The following is a 22470-nucleotide window of genomic DNA, read 5'->3' on the forward strand; positions in this document are numbered from 1 at the left end:
AAGTGCGCACAATATCTTAAATTAATCAATATTTAAAATGCCAAAAATATAATTTTTTTTTTGAATATTTATGAATTTCAAAAAAGGTAAAATAAGAGCATAAAATATGCTAAATGCATATTTCTAAGGTTTTTAGAGCATATTATAATAATCCGGGTCCGACTGATTTCCGACTACTAGAATACCATGTTAAATTACATATAAATAGGTATCAAACTAAAATTTTCACTTTGGTTATTTACTTATTATTATTATTAAATAAAATGCAGGACCGTATTTGAATTATTTTTGTTTTTTGACTTGGATATAAATTGTTTTTTAATTAAAGTAATTAAACAATGTGGCATTGTACCTGTTTATTATTTACCTGATGTATTGTTGACCAAGTTATAGACATTTAGCCATTTCGGTAGGCTAAAGTGGGTAAGTTAATGAAAATAATTTATTTGGGTTAGTCAAATCAACGGTTCGAACATTATGACAGATACCTAATTAATTTAAGTCACAAGTTAATAAAGAAAAAACTATTAAAATAACCCAGAATAAATAAATAGTAATAAATAATTTATTGTATTCCACACTCATCAAAATATACTTATTTTGTACTTACATATTTCAATTTGAATTTTGATCTCATTAATTTCTCATTAATTGTTGTCTATACTTAGAAATTCGATATGATATTTATTTTTAAAATGTTTTCCCCATTTCGCGGCTTCGATAATAGTTTAACTGTGTAAGTAATTACATCTTTACCTTATTGCCTATTGGCGATAGAAAACAATAAGTTGTAATGGGGGCACGTTGAGTATCATTTATGTTATTTTTCCTGGGGCCCGTTACAGATTTCGATCGCCAATATTAGTACCTATATTTTTTATAGGCCTTAGATTGAGTTAGATCATATTATATTCATAGGCTCTATAATATTTATCTACTTATTTATAGTTTATTATTAAATATTGTGAAAATATTTATTGTTTTATATTTAGATGTTATTATTATAATATATTGTAAATAAAACGTGATTTTAAAATAAAAAAGTAGCTACCTATTTAATTTTTAGTTTAAACTAAACGGAAGGTTTCTCAAAATAACAGTGAAAAGCCAAGTTATTACTATAGTAACACATTTTAATTAAATCTGGTTATTTATTATCTAATTATATTATATAATTAATGCCCACCATTGATAGTGGGTTGTGTGTTTACCATATATTTACCAGATTCCTTACCCCATGCTCCACGAATCATGAAATAACGAGTTGTGTATAATATTTTAATTGGTTTGAATACAACAGTTATCGAATTTTCAAAATTTATATTTTTCTAGAGATCCATATTTATTAAACAATGATCAAGATTATGTTGTTGTAAACAGGTTCATACCTATTTTGTCTTCATTTTCTATTATTATAGGTGTTGTACCCACTAAATAATACTTGCACAGTTGCACATAATTACCTACTATATATTATGTATTACATTTAATGGTATTAATATTATATAACATACAGTGCGTGATGTGTATGTTAGATTTCAAATACAAAAATAGGCAAGTTAAAGAAAAAACGAGCTTAAATTAGTTGAGACCACATTAAGAATATTAATTTATAAAATTAATAAACAGTAGATACAGTAGGTAGATAGGTAATTATAAATAATAATTGAACTCTAGAAGTTAGTTAGTTGGTTTGAAGAAAAATATTAACTTAACTAAGTTAAAAAGAAGTTGATTAAGTGTTTTTAATTATTATCTAGGTCATAAATGGTGATTATGGTCTATGGTGCTTTCAAATGTTTTAAATAACTAAACATTTTGTTTCCAACCTATTAAGTAGGTATTATTCCTTCTTGTTGCACAGAAGCTTGTAGTGTAAGCAATCACCCATTTGGGTCAACTGAAATATTAAATAAGTAATATTTATTTTTATATTTTTATTTAAAATCATTTTATACATTATGATAAACGAAAAAATAATTAACTAATTAATTTTAACTATACAATATTATAAATTAACTGAAAAAAGCCAAGTTGGTACAATTGATAGTTTAACTAGTTAAGTAAAAAAAGTATAAAACGATAACTTTATATCTATCTAGGTAATGAGTTAATGAGTAATGACTATAAGGCTTACATATGGATAAATGTAACTATTTTTAAGAAGTTATATTATGTGTCTCCGTCATCCGCATTCATCACACATACAACATTTTCGTCCACTAGTTTCAATAGTGTTTCTGTTAGAAGGTACTAGGTAAAGTAGGTACTTAGTTTTGATATAAAAGTGAATTGACCTACCTATTATCAAAGGTTTACTTATGAAATATATCAATTGTTTTTAAAATATTAGGATTAGCAATGTTATATTGATCCATATTCTAATTTAGATCGAACTATGTACTATAGTATTAATATTAAATTAAAATTAAATTCTAAATAACCACCCAAATCTCAATAGTCAGCCAATACCTAAACTAAACACCCACACACTATTTATTTTTTTTATTCAAGTAGTTTTGTCATGTCTTGTTGGGTGGATCTTATTTGATTTTGCATGTGTTGTTAAGGCCATACATTATACAATATACATAGACTAGGATACTGCGTTTCATAATTATAATGGGTAATCAATAATTAAATAATTAAATACTGCACAAGTTAATAGTTTTAACTTATCTCATACTATGACTGGTTGATAATGATGGTTCTTTTTAAACCGTTGAAATTATGAACCATATGCCCATGCCCTCTAGCTTTACAGATCTTCAGGGTGCTATTTAGAACAAAAGTGTAAAGTATCACACTAATAACCTGCAGAAACAAATTTAAAATACTTGTTCATTCACTGGATCTTGGAAAACCCAACCAAGAAAAGAATTTCATTGAGGAAAAACATACATTTATTATAACAAATTTATTTACAATAAAAATGTATAAAAAAACAAAGATGAATTCTATTTGTTAATATTCTTTTGAAGTCTTGTTATAAATGTGATTACAAATATAATAAAAAAAATAAAAAAAAATATGTACTAACTTTGTTTATCATAATAGTTTTTAGAATTATTTTTAGTAATTGGATTAGAATTATAGTGATTATAAATATAATAAAAATTAAAAAAAAAAAATTTACTAACCTTGTTTATCATAATAGTTTTTAGAATTATTTTTAGGAAGTGGATTAGGACCACAATTTAAATTAAATTTCTTGAAAGCTGTTTTATATACAATGTCTATTAATATTAACTTTTACCCAAAGTTATATGAAATTAAATGAAATAAAATAATGATGTATTAAAAACATACTTAAAATTAAAGTCAACTAAATAAATTTTACAGTAATATTTAATAGAAAACTTTTATAAATTGTGTATTTATAATGAGAAAAGCAGAATATTTATGATTAGACGTTATACATTATTCTAGGTTTCTTTATTCTTGTGGAAACGCGAGTTGGTGTAGGGATAACATCTTTTCTCTTTCGTGTTTTTCTTTGTACACTTGCCGGGTTTTCTATTACTGAAACAAAATTTAAATAGATAACACATTAATTGCTGACTTATTGGATACTATGTATTATCATGTCTTGTAAAAATAAGGCTCAGTAATTGATGTTGTAGTTTGTCGATCAAAAAAATTTACAAAACCATTAGAAATTTTTTTCCTAGATTTTGATTAGGCAATAAATGCATTGAGGTTCTACAAACTTATAAAAAAAAAATAATAAAAATGAATGGAAATAATTGTTTATCCAGATTAAAGAAGTCCACAATAATAAGTTCTGTCTAAATAACTTTTTTACATTCAATTTTACCAATTTTATAACATTATTTTAGTGGATTATTCAGAATTTGGGCCATAAAAGCATATTTTTTTAGTGCGTGTTCAGGTTTTTTTTAAAAAAATTAAACTTCCCAACCCTACTCATGTATTTTCTACTGAAAGATATCAATTTTAAAAAGGTGGGTAAGTGGGTGTTGCTTTGATGTACAGTAGATTACAATTGGTTAATCCATTACAAATGGTGTTAAATTTAATATCAATGTCCAATGATATAATATCATTGTATAAGAAAAATGATTCTGAGCGAAAACGGTCAGTCAGCCTATGATATTACCAAGTATATTTGGTGATATTATTGTGAATAAGGTAATTTATATATAACCTATTTACGTGGCGCCTTGTTTTAGATTCTGTGCAAAGCGATGAATGTATTGATTTTACAATAATGTGTGTTTTTTTTTGTGTCTGTCATCACCTTTTAGGACAGTAAAAGTGCTTGGATTTTCTTCAATAGTAACTTTTCTGATAGGAAAGTGAATCTAGTTGGTACTTTGGGGGATAAAAGTAAAAATTTCCCAAGAGTTGTCAAAAGCGACATGAAAAACAAAAGAAAAATTAAGGAAAAACGGGAATTTTTACGCAAAATCTGTTATCGAGAAAATCGATTTTGGTTTTTGGTGTAACTCTAAAACAAATGACCGTAGGTGTATGAAATTTTGACTGAATATTTATATTAGCATTTTCTATACACTATGACATTTTCCAAATATTTTGACTTATTTTGAGCTGTTTACGGACATTTTCAGTTTCCATTTTTTTTAGTTTTTTATTCTATAAATATCAATAAAATTTTATATGTTGGGTAAAAAAGCTTGAAAATTTAATATAAGGCTCCTAGGTTATTGTTTCAAAGGCAGATGAAAAAAATTAAAAATTCCTTAGTCACAGTTTTTATTTATATGCATTTAAAGTTCAAATCTTTACAAAATACGGAAAAATCACGAAAATTAGCAACTTATTTTGGGTTGTGAATTCATAAGTATTTTTAATTTTAAATCTAAGATTTTAAAATGTAATATAAAATTATCCATAAGTTTTGTCTACCTTGATCAAAAAAAAAATGTCTACAAGAAAGTCAAATTCAATTTTTATGAGCGTTTGAAATTCATATTTATACAACATTTGATATTCACTCGATATCTCATGTAACGATTTTTTTATTTTGTTGTAATTAAAAACGTATGACTGTAAATACTTGAATGTATTAGCATTTTCTGTACGCGATAAAATTTTGAAAATAATTTGACTCTTTTTGAGCTGTTTACGGACATGTCAGTTTCAATTTTTTTTGTTTTTTTTTTCTATAAATATCAATAAAATTTTATTTGTTGGGTAAAAAAGCTTGAAAATTTAATATAAGGTTCCTAAAATATCGTTCTAATAGCAGTTGAAAAATATCAAAATTACATATGCACAATTTTTTTTTATAAGCATTTAAAGTTCAAATTTTGACAAAATTTATCAACCTTATAATTTAATAATTATTTTGTATTTATATAATGTTCAACTTTTATAGCTAAGGATTGAAAATTGAAAACAAGGCTCAACGTAAATATGTTATTTATAAATTACTTTATTCACAATAATATCATCAAATATACTTGGTAATATCATAGGCTGACTTACCGTTTTCGCTCAGAATCGTTTATCTTATACAATGATATTCATAAATATATATCAAAAAATTTTCCAGTAGTTGTCAAAAGCGACATGAAAAACAAAAGAAAATTAAGGAAAAAGGGGAATTTTTACGCAAAATTTGTTCTCGAGAAAATCGATTTTGGTTTTTGGTGTAACTCTAAAACAAATGATCGTTAGGTACATGAAATTTTGACTTATTTACGGACATTTTCAGTTTCCATTTTTTTTTCAATAAATATCAATAAAATTTTATTTGTAGGGTAAAAAAGCTTGAAAATTTAATACAAGGCTCCTACTTTATTGTTACAATAATGTTTGAAAAATATTAAAAATCCTTAGTCACAGTTTTTATTTATAAGCATTTAAAGTTCAAATCTTGACAAAATACAGCAAATTATTTTGAGTTGAAAATTCATAAAAATTTTTCTTTTTAAATCTAAGATTTCAAAATGTAATACAAGATTATCCATAAGTTGATCTACCTTTATCAAAAATGAAAATGTCTACAAGAAAGTCAAATTAAATTTTTATGAGTCTTTGTAATTCATATTTTTACAACATTTGATATTCACTCGATTTATTGGCAAAAATTTTCTTATTTTGTTGTAATTAAAAAACGTATGACTGTAGATACTTGAAAATGAACTTTACTGGATGTTTACCATTTTCTATACATGATAACATTTTGAAAATAATTTGGCTCTTTTTGAACTGTTTACGGACATTGTCAGTTTTCAATATTTTTAGTTTATTTTTCTATAAATATCAATAAAATTTCATTTGTTGGGTAGAAAAGCGAGAAAATTTTACGCAAGGCTCCTGATGTATTGTTACAATAATATTAAAAATACATATAGCAGTTGAAAAATATTGAAAATACATAGGCACAATTTTTTTTTATATGCATTTAAAGTTAAAAAAGGGGGCAAGTAGGTGTAGCTCTGCTGTCAGTGGGTAATGGATGGTGTTAAATTTGAATCCAATGATATAATATCATTGTATAAGAAAAACAGTTCTGACTGAAGATGGTCAGACAGCCTATGATATTACTAAGTACACATATTTGATGATATTATTGTGAATAAAGTAATTTATAAATTGTTTGTACATCTTAAAATACTTATAACTCGCTTTAAAATCAAAATACAATAAAAAGACAATGAGATTGCCCAGATAATAATCATATCATTTTATAAGAGGTCAATTCACTCTAATTTTTAACCTTACGGAACTACACATGTTCTGCTGAGCATACAATTTACTATTAATTCATAATACAAATTTCTAAATTCATGTACAAAAACATTCAATAGCATGTGTTAGGAAATATTGAAAAAATCTAATTATTTTTAAACTTTAAAACAGTGTAACCCTGTAACTCAGTCAATTTTAAGTTTAGGTCAATAGATTACGAAAACCATGGATAATAGATCAAAATTACTAAGGTAGAAAAAAATATCTATCCATTTCTGGTGACAAAATTAAGGTTAGCAATTTAACAAAACTCAAGTTGTATTGCGCATGCGCAAATTTTAAATTTTCCCAGAGATATTTAGTGGTACACATAACACAAGATAAACTGTATAAAAAAATTATTGTGAGTTTGTTAGTAGGTAATTGGAAACCTTAACAGGTATCAAAGCCTTATTTACATTTTGGTTTCCTTTGGGCCTAGACATTTGTTTTGGTGAGGTGCTGCCGCCACCAAAAAATTCTTTGTAGGGAATACACATTTGCTGGGTTAGCTATATTCTATATGATTATACAATTGAAATATGAAATAAAAGATTATAGAAACTATAGTCATTTTCAAGCTAATACTAATGGTCATTGTTGCAGCTATTTATTGTCAAGAAATAGTATTGATACTCACTATTTGCGTTTGTATTATCCAAGTCACTTGCTCTAGGGTTAGTTGTTGTGTCGATCGAAGAGGGGGTTTCTGTTGTAGTATTTAATAAGACTATTGCCTCTGGTACTACTTGTTGCATGTTTATTTCATTAATTGCCTCTGGTACTACTTGTTGCATGTTTATTTCATTAATTGCCTCTGGTACTACTTGTTGCATGTTTATTTCATTAATTTCCCCTGGTTCCTCTGGAGGTACTATAAGAACTATAGGTACTATTATCGGTATATTATCTTGTTGGTCTGTTTCCTCCTCTGGTTCACTACTCTGTTGTGTCCTATTGTTCTCCAACTCATTCTCTCTGGGGTTAAATGCATTAATTTGAGAGGAGTTGTCAGTCGATTCTGAGTAGGACTCCGGTGGATAATCAAGTGGTTCAGTTTCCATATACAACGATGATGAGTCTTCTTCAATTTCATCGATTGGTTCAGATTTTATTTCAGTACTGGTCTCTTCTGGTTGTAGGTCTTCTACCGGTTCACCATTATATGCACAAATTTCATTTGGGTCCCTACACCGTCGTAAGAATGCTCTATTAGTCTCCTGGTAACGTCTTTCTCTATCCTCAACAGGCTCAGTTTTTAGGTTAAACAACGTAGCACGATAAAATTCAACATCCTGGAGGCTCTATTTAATCAAACAAAAGGACAAAATATTATAGGTACTACAGAATAAAACATACTATGTATACATAATTATGTAATAAAAATTATATCATTGTACCTATAGTTAACTGAAAAAGTCACTACCGCTCAGGATTGTGTACGGCGTGCCAACATCAAGTCTTATAATAGTGTAAAATGCATACAAAGTTTATTTTATAAACATACCATTGGCATGGTGATGGGAACCACTGAATAAGTAAATAAACACAATGTACAGCGACCATTATCATAGTTACTGATGAAGGTTGGGTATCTAATATGACCACGACTTATTTCTATACACATCAAATAAAGTAATCAACAATAATTGTATATTATTCTGATATTACTAAATATCTAGACGTAAGAAATTTAAATATAATTTTTATCTATTTAAGGCAATTTATCTACTTTCAAAAATATCAAGTGAGTACAAAGTACAATTACCTATGTAGAAACTAGATAATAATTTAGTTTAAAATAGATTATTAAATTAAATCTTGAAAAATTGACATTTCAAAAAGATGATTTTTATTTGAATAGCCATTAAGATGCTCTTAAAACAGTATTAAACTGGTACAACTCTAAACAAAATGCATTAACTCTAAAATAATACTTATGTTTTCAACAATAAATGCATATAAATCCACCACTTTTTAGTCCCTACAGGACTTTACATAATTATTAATTGTTGTCTCCGTCTTTTACATACATAACATATACTCCACGATAGTTAAGTTCAAGACCAGTTAATATGAAAAAAAAAAAAAACGGTTTTAGACAGCAAACTGGTCATGTTGTTAACATGTGCAGAGCAGTGGCAAACAGTACTATGGTGCAAAGGAGCACACGAAACCTCCAAAAACAATTACATCAAAATTATTAGATTCCTATAGTAAATTATAATTGGTCTGTAATAAAAAAAATAATGATAGAAAAAAGTTTTTGCAGCTTTTCGTGTTGAGAAGTGTGTAATTAACGATTAAATAATTTAGGGAGCATATATTTTTTATGCTCCAGGTGGCCGTATAAATATTAGTTACATGCTTTGATAGGTTAGTAACATATTATGTTTGTTTGGAGTACATTTAATGTATCCACCGAACCTATACTCTTTTTCACATAAGAATGAACCGCTTTCGCGTATGCAGACTGAGCCGCCGAACAGTGCCTGACCCCCAGGAGATGGCTATGCATTCTGTGATTGGTCGACAGTCATCACCGGCCGTCAGACGCCCGTGTTAAAACTCAACATGTCCGGATTGTGGTGGGCATGCGCGAACAAAACGAGTTTTTGTTGTCTGAGCGGTTCATTCTTATGTGAAAAAGAGTACATATTTTTACTGTGCCGCGCTGTCGAAAATAACACACCACCGTACATTGGCCATGAATTCATAGGCATAAATAGTGTTTGAAATTTGGGGAGGGGCTGTAGATCAAGTCTATACTTGATACTCTTATGATACTTTTAAATTATAGTAATGAAATCATTAGTTTTTGGGAGGGCTAAGCACCCCCAGCCCTCCCACCTTATATGCGCCTATGCATGAATTGCCGATTTAGATAAATAATCAGTAGGTACATTATTTTGGGTATGTATCTATAACAAAATTAATATTTTTTTACCATCTTACATAGGTATCTAAAAGGTTTGTGTACCATCTTATGTGAACCTCACGAGCCGCCACTGGCGCAGAATATACATAATGATGTGTTTACTGTTGTAAATGTATGTGTACACATTTCCAACATAGTTTTGTTGTTTTTTATATTATCAAGTACATATTATCATCAAACATCAAGGTGACTGGGCTACCGGTTTCTGACCACTGCTCTAGGTAGGTAATAACGAAAACAACGAGACAATCTTGCCAATCTTTGTAAAGTATAAGACGGGCAACAAGTCTGAGAGTGTTGTTCGCTTACTTAACAATTGTAATAGTAATACTCACATTCTTGGCATGTTTCATGCCATATCTACTGACAAAAGGAACTTCTGGCTTAGGAATAATTTCTAGCACCTCTGGGTTGTCACCATCGCTGGTTTCGGACGAGTCGTCACCGCTGTATCCAGGAACTTTGTGATTTGACAAGTTGTTTGACATTTTATCTAATTACCGCTATTGCAACAAACGATCTGACGATGTAATATTATCTAAAATTATTGTTATGAAAGCATTGAACGAAACGGAACATAATTGAAATATAATATATGATATGCTTACCAAACGATATATAAAAATGGCACCCAAAACTCCAAAACAATCAGATGTCTACAGCGAGGAACGCGATCACAAAAATGCAATACAGGAGGAATAAATAATATATTAAACTATTAACCTCTTAGTTTAATTGTTTTAATAACATGACACGAAGTTACAGCCGCTGTTGGTATCGAGCTCGGCGTCAGTGGCGTCGGTCGTGACAACAGACAATGTGGTCTCGGCAGAAAGCTATAGATTAAAGAGATAAGAGATTAAAGGCTAGAACTACACATGAGTGACGTGAACCGACGCACCAGCTGCGTGCACGGGACAGACAACGGATAACGATAAGCGGGAACGACCAATGGGAAGCGACGTAACATGATATAAAAACAAGGTATGATTTTATCTTTTTGACCGTCAGATCCTTCGATAAGCACGTGATGTCTCTCTCTCTCTCTCGTCTAGTATTGTATAGTATTAATAATTTAAAGACAATATGATAATATGGGTAAGCAAGTGTTGTATTGCGCGGACTTGGACCAAATCTGGACTTTTGCGATCATACCCTGTTGCTTATACCATGCGACGTAATAAATAATAATATTATGTTAAGAGTGTTGGTACGTACTGCTTCGGCATCATAGACCTATAAATATCGGTGGCCGGCACTCACTGTAGTGAGTACTGAATATTAAGTATAAACTGCAGCAAGACACGTCGCCTTGTGTGCAACTCTAAAGAACTTCTTGCCATTAAGCCAGCTCTGCGCCCTTCTCCCTTGATTACTGTGTACACTACTACACTACACTCGTCGATCTCCTCCATGACGTTACCTCCAACCGACGCTGCACTCACCCTTCTTTATTATAGTCTTTCGGACGAACGTCGTCAAAATCGTGATAACGACAACTACCATGACAAATAATATAATTTATATATTTTATAATTATATAATCCATATAGTATAATTTGCCATGTACCCAATCACGACAACCGAGTATCACTGATATATAACGAGGCCCGAACACCAGACCGAATTGGCCTCACGGACGCCGGCCGGTCAAACTTTTGTGTCTCGCCAAATCTTTAATCGTGGTATACTGGTATGCTGCAGCAGTAACGTCGTGCACTGTGTGTCTGTGTAGTAGCCGAATTTCGTTTATAATAATTAAATATTAACATAGGTTCAACATACTACATGTGGCCCCTTCCAAATATCTCAAGAAAATATAAAATGTAATTAAAATAGATTGTGAATTCTGTCAAGTATAAATTCCAAAAATACAATATCAATGATACTCAAAATATATAGATAAAGATTTTTACATCATTGATTATAAATACTAGTATTTAAAATCAATGTTTACATTATTTTATTTTCAATATGAAATTTGTCATTGTAAATCGTTTACTATAAATTATAATGATAGACAGGGTTGGGATTTTATAGCACTTAAAATTGCTTAAATATGCGCTATAATATTACCCTAAATATCGCTAAATATGAAATAAAAACAACAAAATATGCAAAAAAAAGGAAATTTATTAATTAATAATTTTTTAATCACTGACAAATTATTATAAGTAGTTACTTAAGATTTTAAATAATTTAGTCACTGATCAGAATCCAAATGAATTGACTATACAACGCATTCTACGCTCGTTCGTTTATAATCGGCGATTAAATAATCGCTGTAGAAATCGACAAAAATCTAAAAACACTTTTACTAAAATATAATTTCATAAAATATGACCAATTTTGATTCAAAAACCGGTATAAATGCAAAAAAGTCCATAAAAGCACTAAAAACTAAAAATCGCAAAATATAAAAAAAGCAAAATAAAATTTCTTAATTTGAGTTCTCTGTAACAAGAAACACATTTTTATCATACACTGCTATTTTTTAAGCATCTCATAAGAAATATGCAAATGCTATAAAATCCCAACCCTGATGATAGGTAACTAAAAGATTGGTTGGAATTTTTGTTCCAAATCTTAAAATTAAATTAAGGTGCTCATATGTTCGGTGTTCCTCGATCTATAAACTGATTTTGTGTATTTCATGACACACAAGACAAACGCAGCTTCTCATTGTAGGTACTCAATATAAAAGTACTAATTTATTGATAATTTTTCATTAAAAATTCGACAATTCTCACTATATTAACGTTTTTGAGATGGATATCTTCCTGGACACAAGTACACAACTTTTGTTTACCACCATAGAAACGCAAATCCACAATTATTCTAAAAATTAATCAATATAAATATATAATAGCATGCTACAAGAAATTGTTTTCTGCTCTACCTTATGTACTCGACAGACTACAACAAATATATTATATAAACTACCTCGGAATTAACAAAAAATTTGGAAATCAAAGCGTCGCTAATACTTTGCAGTAAAAATTTCTTCCTAATTGCGGCCCGAGTTTTTTTGGGTGCATACGAATTGCGGCCCGAATTTTTTTGGGTTACATACGAATTTTGGCCCGAAATTTAAAATTAAATTAATCAAATATGTAAATTAAAATTAAAAAAAAGCTTCATTTTCCGTCACATTTGTATACAGACTTAGGACTGTCTGTAGCATCTTGTAAAAACGTATATGATATTTTTTGAAGTTAAAAATGTTAGTATAATATTTTGTTAAAAACTTGTATGATATTATTTGTTTAAATTCAAGTTTATCAATTTGGTTTTCTTTTAACCGTTTCATTTAAATGTTTCTTTTTCAATTATATTTGTTCTGGGAGTATTTAAATTAATATATTTTATTTAAGTAATTAAGTTATATAAACAGATACGTACAGTACGTATTTACTCAACAGATTCGTACAGCAATATCGATCAACATTATTTTTAAATTTTTATGGAAACAAAATATGGATACTGTCATTTTATCAGTCAAGATTAAATTATCTTGAATTAAAAAAACCCGGGCTGCAACTCGTCTGTACCCAAAATAAACTCTGGCCGCAATTCGGATTAGACCTTTTTTCGTAGTTATTATTGGGACGCAACTAGTATGCAGCCCTTAGCAGAATATACAGTCTTGTAAAGGTCCCCAACACACTGAAGCGGTAGCGGTTACGGCAAAATGAGTCCGGACACAATTTTACCTCCACCGCAGCGGCACCGCCAAGACAAAAGAATTTTACTGCCACCGCTGCAGTGTGTGTCGACCTTTAAGGTTAAAGAATACTTTTATTTTGTATTCGGAATACTCATTTAAATAAATGAGTACTACAGTAGGTTTTCCGCATGCATTTAAAATAATATATTCTGTATATATAAATATACAAACATACAATATTGAATATAAAAATATATTTTTTCACCGTCGATTCTGGAATTGATGAAAATTAACGTGGGACAATCATATTTTATTCAAAGAGAAAAACTATGGTTTATAACTTTTAATGTACTCGTTTTTTAATAGAATTTGTTTTGTCACAAATATAAACTTTTTTTCGAGTTCAACGAGAACAATTTATATAAAACCAGGCACATTATAAAACCTGTTATAGTGTTATATCTATAATAATAATATAAGGCTCCTGATATATTGTAACAATTTACAATAGCAGTTGAAAAATATTAAAAATATATAGGCATATTTTTTTTTATAAGTATTTAAAGTTCGAATTTTGACAAAATTTATCAAATTTAAAATTTAATAATTATTTTGTAGTTAAAAATTTATAAAATGTTCAACTTTTATAGCTAAGGATTGATAATTTAAAACAAGGTTTCACGTAAATAGGTAAATAGGTAAATATATAAATTACTTTATTCACAATAATATTATTAAATATATTTAGTAATATCATAGGCTGACTGACCGTTTTTGCTCAGAATCGTTTTTCTTATACAATGATATTATATCATTGGATTCAAATTTAACACCATCCATTACAGTGATCCACTGTACAGCAGAGCTACACTTACTTGCCCCCTTTTTTATTTGTAAATAAATCAAAAATCATAAAATTAAAAATTAAATTAGTCTGAATATAAATTATACGCAACTTCCCGATGTCAAAAATGTTTATCTTAGTGTGACACATTTTTTTTTTTAAATAGCAGTATTCTGTATGAAAAACATTTGTAAAATAAAAAAAAAAATGTAAACTGAAGTTTTCACAATCCTAGTTAATTATTGTTGCGTTAAATTTGAATTATTATATAATGTTCATCTATATCTATGACCTATGTACAGTATGTAGTAGGTATGTAGGAGGATTTTTACTGTTTTTAGGTTTCATCAGAAAAAAAAGGTTAACACACAGTACTTAAGGTTTTGGCATCCCTGACTTCTACTATTTAAAGAACAATTAATGCTGAAGTGCCGCCCCATTAAATATTTTCGCTGTAATTTTTTTTTGACTATCCGCCTTTGGATAAGTTTAAAGTCGAGATGGATAATAAACTTAACTTAACTCAGTTAAAATTTTTTTTCAAATTACAATATTTTTAAGTCATAGTATTTTGATTTACACAAACATTTATCAAGACGTTTAACACTGTGTAAAAAATTAGATTATTATAATATATTATAATTAGAAAAAAATGACCAATATCGAAAAAGAATCATCGAATCAGTATTGTCTAGTTGGTTCAGATATAAATATATCTAGATAAAGATAGTAGATAAAAATTCCTAAAGTACCTAGGCGAAGTCAGATATTTTTTATTAGGGGGGCAATACGAGGCAGTTTTTTTTCTGGGGAGGAATTTATGTATTGCTACTCGATTGCCCACTAATTTGCTTATATCATTTATTCAGGAAGTATTGCTAAAAATGTTTTGGATATAATAATAATATGCTATATTTCAAAATATTCAAAAAAAAAAATTAAATAATTAATTAATAAAATGTCTTAATTTACTTACATATTTTTAACATAATGGAATCCAAAGTAGGTATAAGGTATAATCTTAAGTCCTATCCAACCTAACCTAACCTACTTATAATATGTTTTATATAAACTTGTAGTAATAAGGTTATATGACTTATGACATTCGAATATATTATAAGCACATTCATATTTTATGTACAAATACAGAGAGGACTTTTTAAGTATCTAAATAACAACATATTGGTATTACCTATCAAAATAAAAATCAATAAATGCAATTTATTATGTTAGCATTATTTATTTTATTTTGTTATGATGATTATATCTAAATATCAACATATCATTAGTTATTAGTATTAAATTAATATAAATAATTACAAATATTATTAGGACAGTATTATAATATTATAATATTATATATTATAGTATTTAATAAAATGCATTTTCAGATTTGATTAAAATGTTCAACATTAAATGATTGGGGGGGGAGGGCAAGGAGGAGAAAAATCAATTAATGTTGGGGGGGGGTACTTGCCCACCTAGGCCTCAGTGTAGCGCCGCCCCTGCTAAAGTATCTGGATAAATATAATAGATAAATGGAATTTATCTAGATTATACCTACAAAAAATAGATAAGTATTTTTTTATACTTGACATAAACTATACAGTGGCTTAACAATAAATCTCTCTAGGTAAGGGGAACTACTAGATTAAATACCATTTATAGGTATATACTATAATACTATATTATAGCCTAGCAGCTGTATACTACACAAATGACCAAGGTAGTGACTGGGTGGGCCCCTCAACCACCCTAAATTTGCCACTGGAATGATGGGTATAACGATTTATCAATATTTTTCCACACAGTTAATCATCTCCTTTAAAAAATCAAAAACTGTGGTCTAGGTTACACATAATACTTGCATCATTAATTGTATTATGTTTTTAAATTTAAACTAATGATTTTAGGTACTCAAATTGAATAAATATACTTAGGCATGTACCTAATCAATTTTTTTTGTGTAATATAATTTACTAAAGTCTACTTCTTGGCTCTTGCGCTAAGTGTAAAGTACAACATTTTTCTGGACATTTTTTGTTATTAGTTGGTGTCACAGCTGCAGATAGATTAATGGGATTTTTACTTTTCTAAGTTGGCAGTCGTGAACTATTCGTTGTGATCTGTGGTTGTGAAAGTTTTATAATCACGGCCATAGACATATAATATTATATGTCTATGATCACGGCTATATATACTATCTATCAGAATTCTGTTCATCGAGATAGATAAACAACACCACGGGCTATAAAAAAAAAAATAATAGCGTTTTTCAGCACACCGCACTGAATGTACCAGTGCATTATGTTCCATCGGCAAAATTAATGTGCACCGAGTGGACTTTTTTATGTTTCACCTCAATGCGCTACTCCAGTTTTTAGCACTCAGTGCAGTGATAAGATATAAGATATCTTTGTTTAATAAAGTCCATGACAACAATATCTATCTCGATGATCATGTTTATAATTTATTATTTTTCTTTGTTTATTTTATTCTTATCACCCTGGGAGACTTGACGGTATATATATTAAATTGTCGTCCGGTCGCGGCTGTCGACCATCTGTTGTGAATTATAACTGTATGATTCAGCTGTACTTCTGTATTATTATTATTTCTTTACTATACTGATATAGTGATACCATGGTCCTTTTGATACTGGTCCGTCGTCCGTGTTCAAAAAGCAACAGTATATTATATTGTTTATATTATAGGTGATAGGTATTAGGTACCCATCCAATATTTTCTAATGTTGGTTAGCTGTGGAGGTGCGTAAACCGCATTATAGTTTTGAGTTACCTATACGACGCGTCCGTGGGTGCCCTACTACACTCAGCATACGTTTAGGTTTTGTCTGTAGGTGTGTGTGTGTGTACGTGTGCGTCCTGTGTGTGTGTGTGTGTGTGTGTGCGTGTGTTTGTTTTCTCATTCGGCGGCGTCTATCGATCGATCGGGTTACGAAAATCATCGCAATTGACGACGGCGACAGGTGTTCGTTCAACGACGGCAATATCAATCTTGTATACAATTGTTCGGTGTTACTGTTGTGCTACTGTTTCTGTCGATTTTCACCACTTGCTGTTGAAACACTTGTCCATTCAGCGTTGAACTGAAAGGCAGTATGGTGGCTTAGACAGTTACGAATAATTACGATATTTCAGGTGGTATCTGATTTGGACTTGTGCGATGTCGGTGGTGTGCCCGACATTATTGAATCTTGTAGGTTCCCGTGTCATACGAGGTCCCAGCTGGAAATGGAACAAGCAGGTAATTTTAAATTGAATTGTCGCCAGCTTGCATACAATCAAATTAAATAGTCATATATTTGGTTGACAGCAACAACAAATTTTTGAAACTAAACATTATTTGTGTATTGTTTATGTAAGGATGGTGGAGAAGGCTTTTTAGGAACAGTCAGGAGTTTTGAGTCTCACGAAGAAGTTGTCGTTGTTTGGGACAATGGAATAGCAGCCAATTATAGATGTTCCGGTCAATATGATTTACGTGTTTATGACAGTGGACCAACTGGTAAAATATTGTGTTTATAAAATATAAATACACTTATATTTCAAACATTTCCTGACAATGTTTTTAGTCGTAAAAGTCTATTAGGAAAAATCAATATTTCAACTACAAATGTTGATAGTTATGTATTTTTATATAATTGCATTAGTGTTGAGTCAAATTACACTTACTTGGTAATAATCAATTTGATATTGGTAAACAATTTCTAAATTAAGCACATAGTAGTAAATTCAAAATACCTAATTATTGATTATAATTCTATTTAATTGTAGTCATTAAATAATATAGTAAGAGTGTAATTCACTTAAACTAAACAAAAAACAAACTTGCTTTTAAACCAATAGTTAGATACTATAATATTACTGTAAAATTTTTAGTTTTAGGGAAAGTTATTTTATTATTTAAAAACGGATTTTTTTTCATTAGATTTTTCTAACTATATTCTTATACTATTTTATAAATGACTACATGTAATTTGTGGTTGTGTATTTAAAGTGTAGTATTGTAAATTGTAATTCTTAATATTGTGTCTAAACATTTTTAAATTACACGGTCAAAGCTTATCTTGAATCAAACGTACCACTTATCTTTAAAAGTCATAATATAAGTCTATAATTTTTTAATTGCGTCCAACATTATGTCATTATGTTAAGTACATCAAAATAACCATATCCATTTCACTTCACTAATTATAAAATTGTACAAAGGTAATCATGTGTTCTAAGTATAACTCTTTCAGCATCTTTATTTATTTAATAGTTTTAAATTTTAACTACCTTATACATTTTAATAAATTAATTATATCTATAGTTTCTTTAGTAATCTAAGTATAAACGGCACTAGTTTAACTTATTCCTAGTAATTTTTAGTTGCTTATTTTAATAATATTTTCAAATTACAAAAAAATAACTAAAATTGTTATTACCTGTTTATATATCAAATTTCATCCATATTTAAACTTAAAATATCTATTAAAAAGATAAGGATTTTTTAATTTGAATAGTTTAGCTAGAAAATTAAGCACATTTTAGTCTAACATTATTAAGGTATAAAAAATACTTGGTTATTGATAAATATATATATAAACCAAATTTTGAATACAATTTCTGTTTCAATATTTTTATGTTATATACTTTTTATTGTTGTATCAAAAATATATTCACTGTTTGAATTTCCTTTTGTTCATAGGACACACTAAGCATGAAGGGGTTGTGTGTAATTCATGTAAACAGACTCCTATCATCGGGCATCGTTGGAAATGCATGAACTGTCCTGGCAATGAAGTTTCAAGTGATAGTTCTGTAGATTTGTGCTTTATGTGTTATCATGGTGACAAACACAATGTTCGACATAGGTTTATATTGATCCAACATCCTATACCAAAAGAATTATTAAAAGATCCTCGAAGTCTCGGTGCAAATCCAGTTATATTAGATCAAAGGAAAAAATCTAAGAAAATAACATTGCGTGGTATATTCCCTGGTTCACGTGTTGTGCGTGGTGTTGACTGGCAATGGGATGATCAAGATGGAGGATCTGTTAGCCAGAAGGGTTTGAACAATGCTGTCTCTCAAACAGTTGTTAAACGTGGAAAAGTGTGTGAAATTCAAGACTGGTCTGCTATGACAGGCAGTGTTCGCTCGGCCGCCTATGTCCAATGGGATATTAATAGTAATACGGCTGGGTGTGTCAAAAACTTGTACCGCGTCGGATTTGAAGGAATGGTTTGTAACGTTTTAGTTAATGAATTAATATCAAATTGTATCTATTTTGTAAATACAGTTTTAATACATTCATAATTTTGTGCCTTAGTCGGACTTGAAATGTGTGTCTCCATCCAAAGGATCTACAGCTGTGTACAGAGACCACCTGCCATTGTTAGGCCAACACCAGCACCAACAGCGGAATGACCAGTACAGGCAAGGAGCGCTAAGTTTAAATCATCTACAAAACCAACTACAATATCAACAGCTAGAGATTGGTGATCGGGTAAGAAGAATTTTTTCATGTGTCTTTTTTAATATTTTATTGTTGGTAATGTGCAACCAGCATATGCAAAATAGTTAAAATTATTTAATAAAATAAATTGTGTTTATTAGGTAAGAGTTGATCTAGAATTGGACGTTGTACGAGCTATGCAACAAGATCATGGTGGATGGACAGAAGGCATGTATGAAGAATGTTTAGGAGGTGGAGTTATAGAAAGTGTTTCTATTGGATCGGTGGTTGGTATTGATGAAGATCATGACGTCGTTGTTCTATATCCAAGTGGCAACAGATGGACATTTAACGCGGCCGTACTTACAAAAGTTGTTGGACTTATTGATAATCCAGTGGCAGGCAGTTCCAATTCAGCTGGAAGCTCATATAATGAACACGTTATCAGAGTGGGGTCAACTGTAAAGATATCTAGTGATGTGGAATTTGTTCGTCGATTGCAAAAAGGCCATGGAGAATGGGCTGATGCCATGTCTATGGTATGATGTTGTAATGTATTATAATACTCTGTTAAAGATATCATCTAATTATAATATTAATTTACATGTAATATCATACAAAATAATTCTTTTCTTTTCTAGACTTTGGGCGAAGTTGGTTTTGTGCAACAAGTGTATGATGATGGTGACCTCAAGATAGTTGTATGTAATACTTCGTGGACTTATAATCCACGAGCGGTTACTCTACTAAATAATAATGGTACTGAATACGGCAATGAAGGTGTGTATGTACATATATAATATAACATTAATGATAGTTTTTTAATTTAAGATAAATGGTGCAAATCCAAATGATCAAAATGGAACCAAAAAAATAATACATTTATAATATATAAAAATATGGGCGATCAATTATACCAATTGCACAAGTATTTTGGAACTAATATATTAATTACGACGAGAAAATATACCAAAGTAAACTAATAATTAACCTACCCCCCAAGGAATTTAGCTTCAAGGGATAAATAAATTGTAAATCGGCTGGGCTAATTTTGATGAAATTTTTTGTATGTTTGGTTGGGTCCCTGGATGGTTTAGATTTACAATAGGACCCAATAGGACCAACCTGAAGAGGTGCTCATACAAAGATTTTGAGATTTACGATGGAAATAAAAAATGTTGTTTGTGTATAAATGGTCTATTGGTTACAGCTTACAGATCATAATAATATACTTACAGAAGAAATTATTAGTAGAAATTAGCATTTTTTGTTTATCTAAATGATTGTCATTGGTTACATATTATATTACTATTATAATTTAAAGAAATATGTAATATACTTTTTTCCAAGGCTGGACAAGTTAATGATTTTTTATAACTCAGTTAAGTCAAGTTAATATGCACCAATAACAAAAAGTTAAAAGTTAATTTAACTATATGTTGACTCAATTAAGTTAAAAGTTAATACACACTTTTTGTTAACTATTTATTAAGTTAAAAAAAGTTAATTTGTTTATACAACGCTAGTGTACTTAATTTTTTTCCAACCCAAAACTAAATTATAGACTATAGTCTTAATACTTTATACCAGGAGTCACCAATTAATATTTTTGAAGGGCCACATTAGGAATCTGAAAATTTTTTGCGTGCCATTAAAATTCTTAAGTACATATTTTCAACATATAATAGGACAATAGGTATTATTTTAAAATTGGATGTCATGAGAACATTATTTTTTATTTATTATTTGCTATTGTTTTTAAACATTAAGAACATAATTAATATTACAAACATTTGAAAAATTTAAAATAAAAATTAACTATAAATAAAATTAAATAGAAATTTTTTTAGTGAGAAAAATGACAAATCTTGCTCTCGACTAACTGTTTAAAATTGGGGGTCTGGTTAGTGCATGCTATCTTCATAATCATTTCAAGATGTTTGTTGGTTAGCCAGGATCTGAACTTGTTTTTAATAATATAATTCATTTTTGAAGAAGATGATTCACAAACATACGTGGAGCCAAACATCGTATACATTTTCAGTATTATCATTTAACCAAAATTAAATAATAATAATAAAAATTAAAAATAATTATTTAACCAATTAACACGAACAAAATTACAATGTAATACAACGGCGGCAATCGACGGACTGACTACGTAGACATAAAATCAACTAGCAGTCACCCAATGACTTAATTAAAGTTCAGACAAGATATAGCTATATGCTTTGCGACCAATTTATCAACAGTTGTTGGTAAAAATCAATAATATTTGACAAAAATAATAATTTACAACAATAACACATAGAATGTTGTCGTAATAAGTGTTTTTATTTTTTGTCTGCGGGCAGGATAAAATTTTTTCGCGGGCCGCCATTTGGTGACCTATGCTTTATACAGTATTTCCATATAAGTTAGATTCAAATGATATACATTTTAACTTTAAACAATTCACGGTAAATATTTTTTGACATGAAAACGAAATAGATAGAAATAGTGAAATTTAATTAAATTAACTTCTTAAAATAAAAAATTAATTCGTTAATTTAAAAAGAAATTTAGTAAGTTAACAGTTAATTAATGAAAAGCCAAAAGTAATAAGTTAAAAAGTTTAAATTAAATTAACTTTTTTCCTTACCTTTATCTTTTTAACTTGTTAAAGCCCAGCCTTGCTTTTTTCACAAATATATTTATAAAAAAATACAAATCTTTAGCACGGGTTATGTTGGGTTGGACAACTAGTTGCCTTATATAAATATAAATAAATTATAATATCATATATATAAATATATTTTAAGGAATTGTTGATATGAGAGATAAAATGTAAAATATTAA

General features: G+C 29.1%; 2 protein-coding genes across 6 annotated transcripts in view; one reads left to right on the forward strand and one right to left on the reverse strand.

Moving 5' to 3' along the window:
* Nucleotides 1–2880: 2880 nt before the first annotated feature.
* On the reverse strand, nt 2881–10986 carry LOC132937524 (uncharacterized). Of its 4 annotated transcripts, XM_061004341.1 has the most exons (5): nt 10877–10986; nt 10267–10494; nt 9994–10196; nt 7361–8024; nt 2882–3522 (listed from the first exon to the last, which is right to left on the reverse strand). In XM_061004341.1, exons 3-5 carry the CDS (start codon nt 10144–10146, stop codon nt 3407–3409), a joined length of 933 nt encoding a protein of 310 aa, XP_060860324.1. In that variant the 5' UTR covers nt 10147–10196; nt 10267–10494; nt 10877–10986; the 3' UTR covers nt 2882–3406. The 4 variants fall into 4 exon arrangements, with proteins under 4 accessions (XP_060860326.1, XP_060860325.1, XP_060860324.1 ...); XM_061004343.1 differs by lacking the exon at nt 10877–10986 and having other exon boundaries at nt 2881–3522; nt 9994–10161; nt 10267–10533; XM_061004342.1 differs by lacking the exon at nt 10877–10986 and having other exon boundaries at nt 2881–3522; nt 9994–10178; nt 10267–10532.
* Nucleotides 10987–16706: 5720 nt separating this feature from the next.
* The window catches only part of LOC132937523 (E3 ubiquitin-protein ligase mind-bomb), a 45189-nt gene continuing 39425 nt past the window's right edge, over nt 16707–22470 (forward strand). Inside the window, exons 1-6 of one of the 2 annotated variants that reach the window (XM_061004338.1) lie at nt 16707–17436; nt 17556–17697; nt 18883–19418; nt 19507–19683; nt 19794–20171; nt 20274–20412. In XM_061004338.1, the coding sequence (XP_060860321.1) occupies nt 17356–17436; nt 17556–17697; nt 18883–19418; nt 19507–19683; nt 19794–20171; nt 20274–20412 (1453 nt within the window). In that variant the 5' untranslated portion in view covers nt 16707–17355. The remainder of the gene's footprint in view (nt 17437–17555; nt 17698–18882; nt 19419–19506; nt 19684–19793; nt 20172–20273; nt 20413–22470) is intronic. The other variant, XM_061004339.1, reaches the window with a different exon arrangement.

This window comes from Metopolophium dirhodum, chromosome 1 (genome assembly GCF_019925205.1).
Source record: "Metopolophium dirhodum isolate CAU chromosome 1, ASM1992520v1, whole genome shotgun sequence".
NCBI lineage: Eukaryota > Metazoa > Arthropoda > Insecta > Hemiptera > Aphididae > Metopolophium > Metopolophium dirhodum.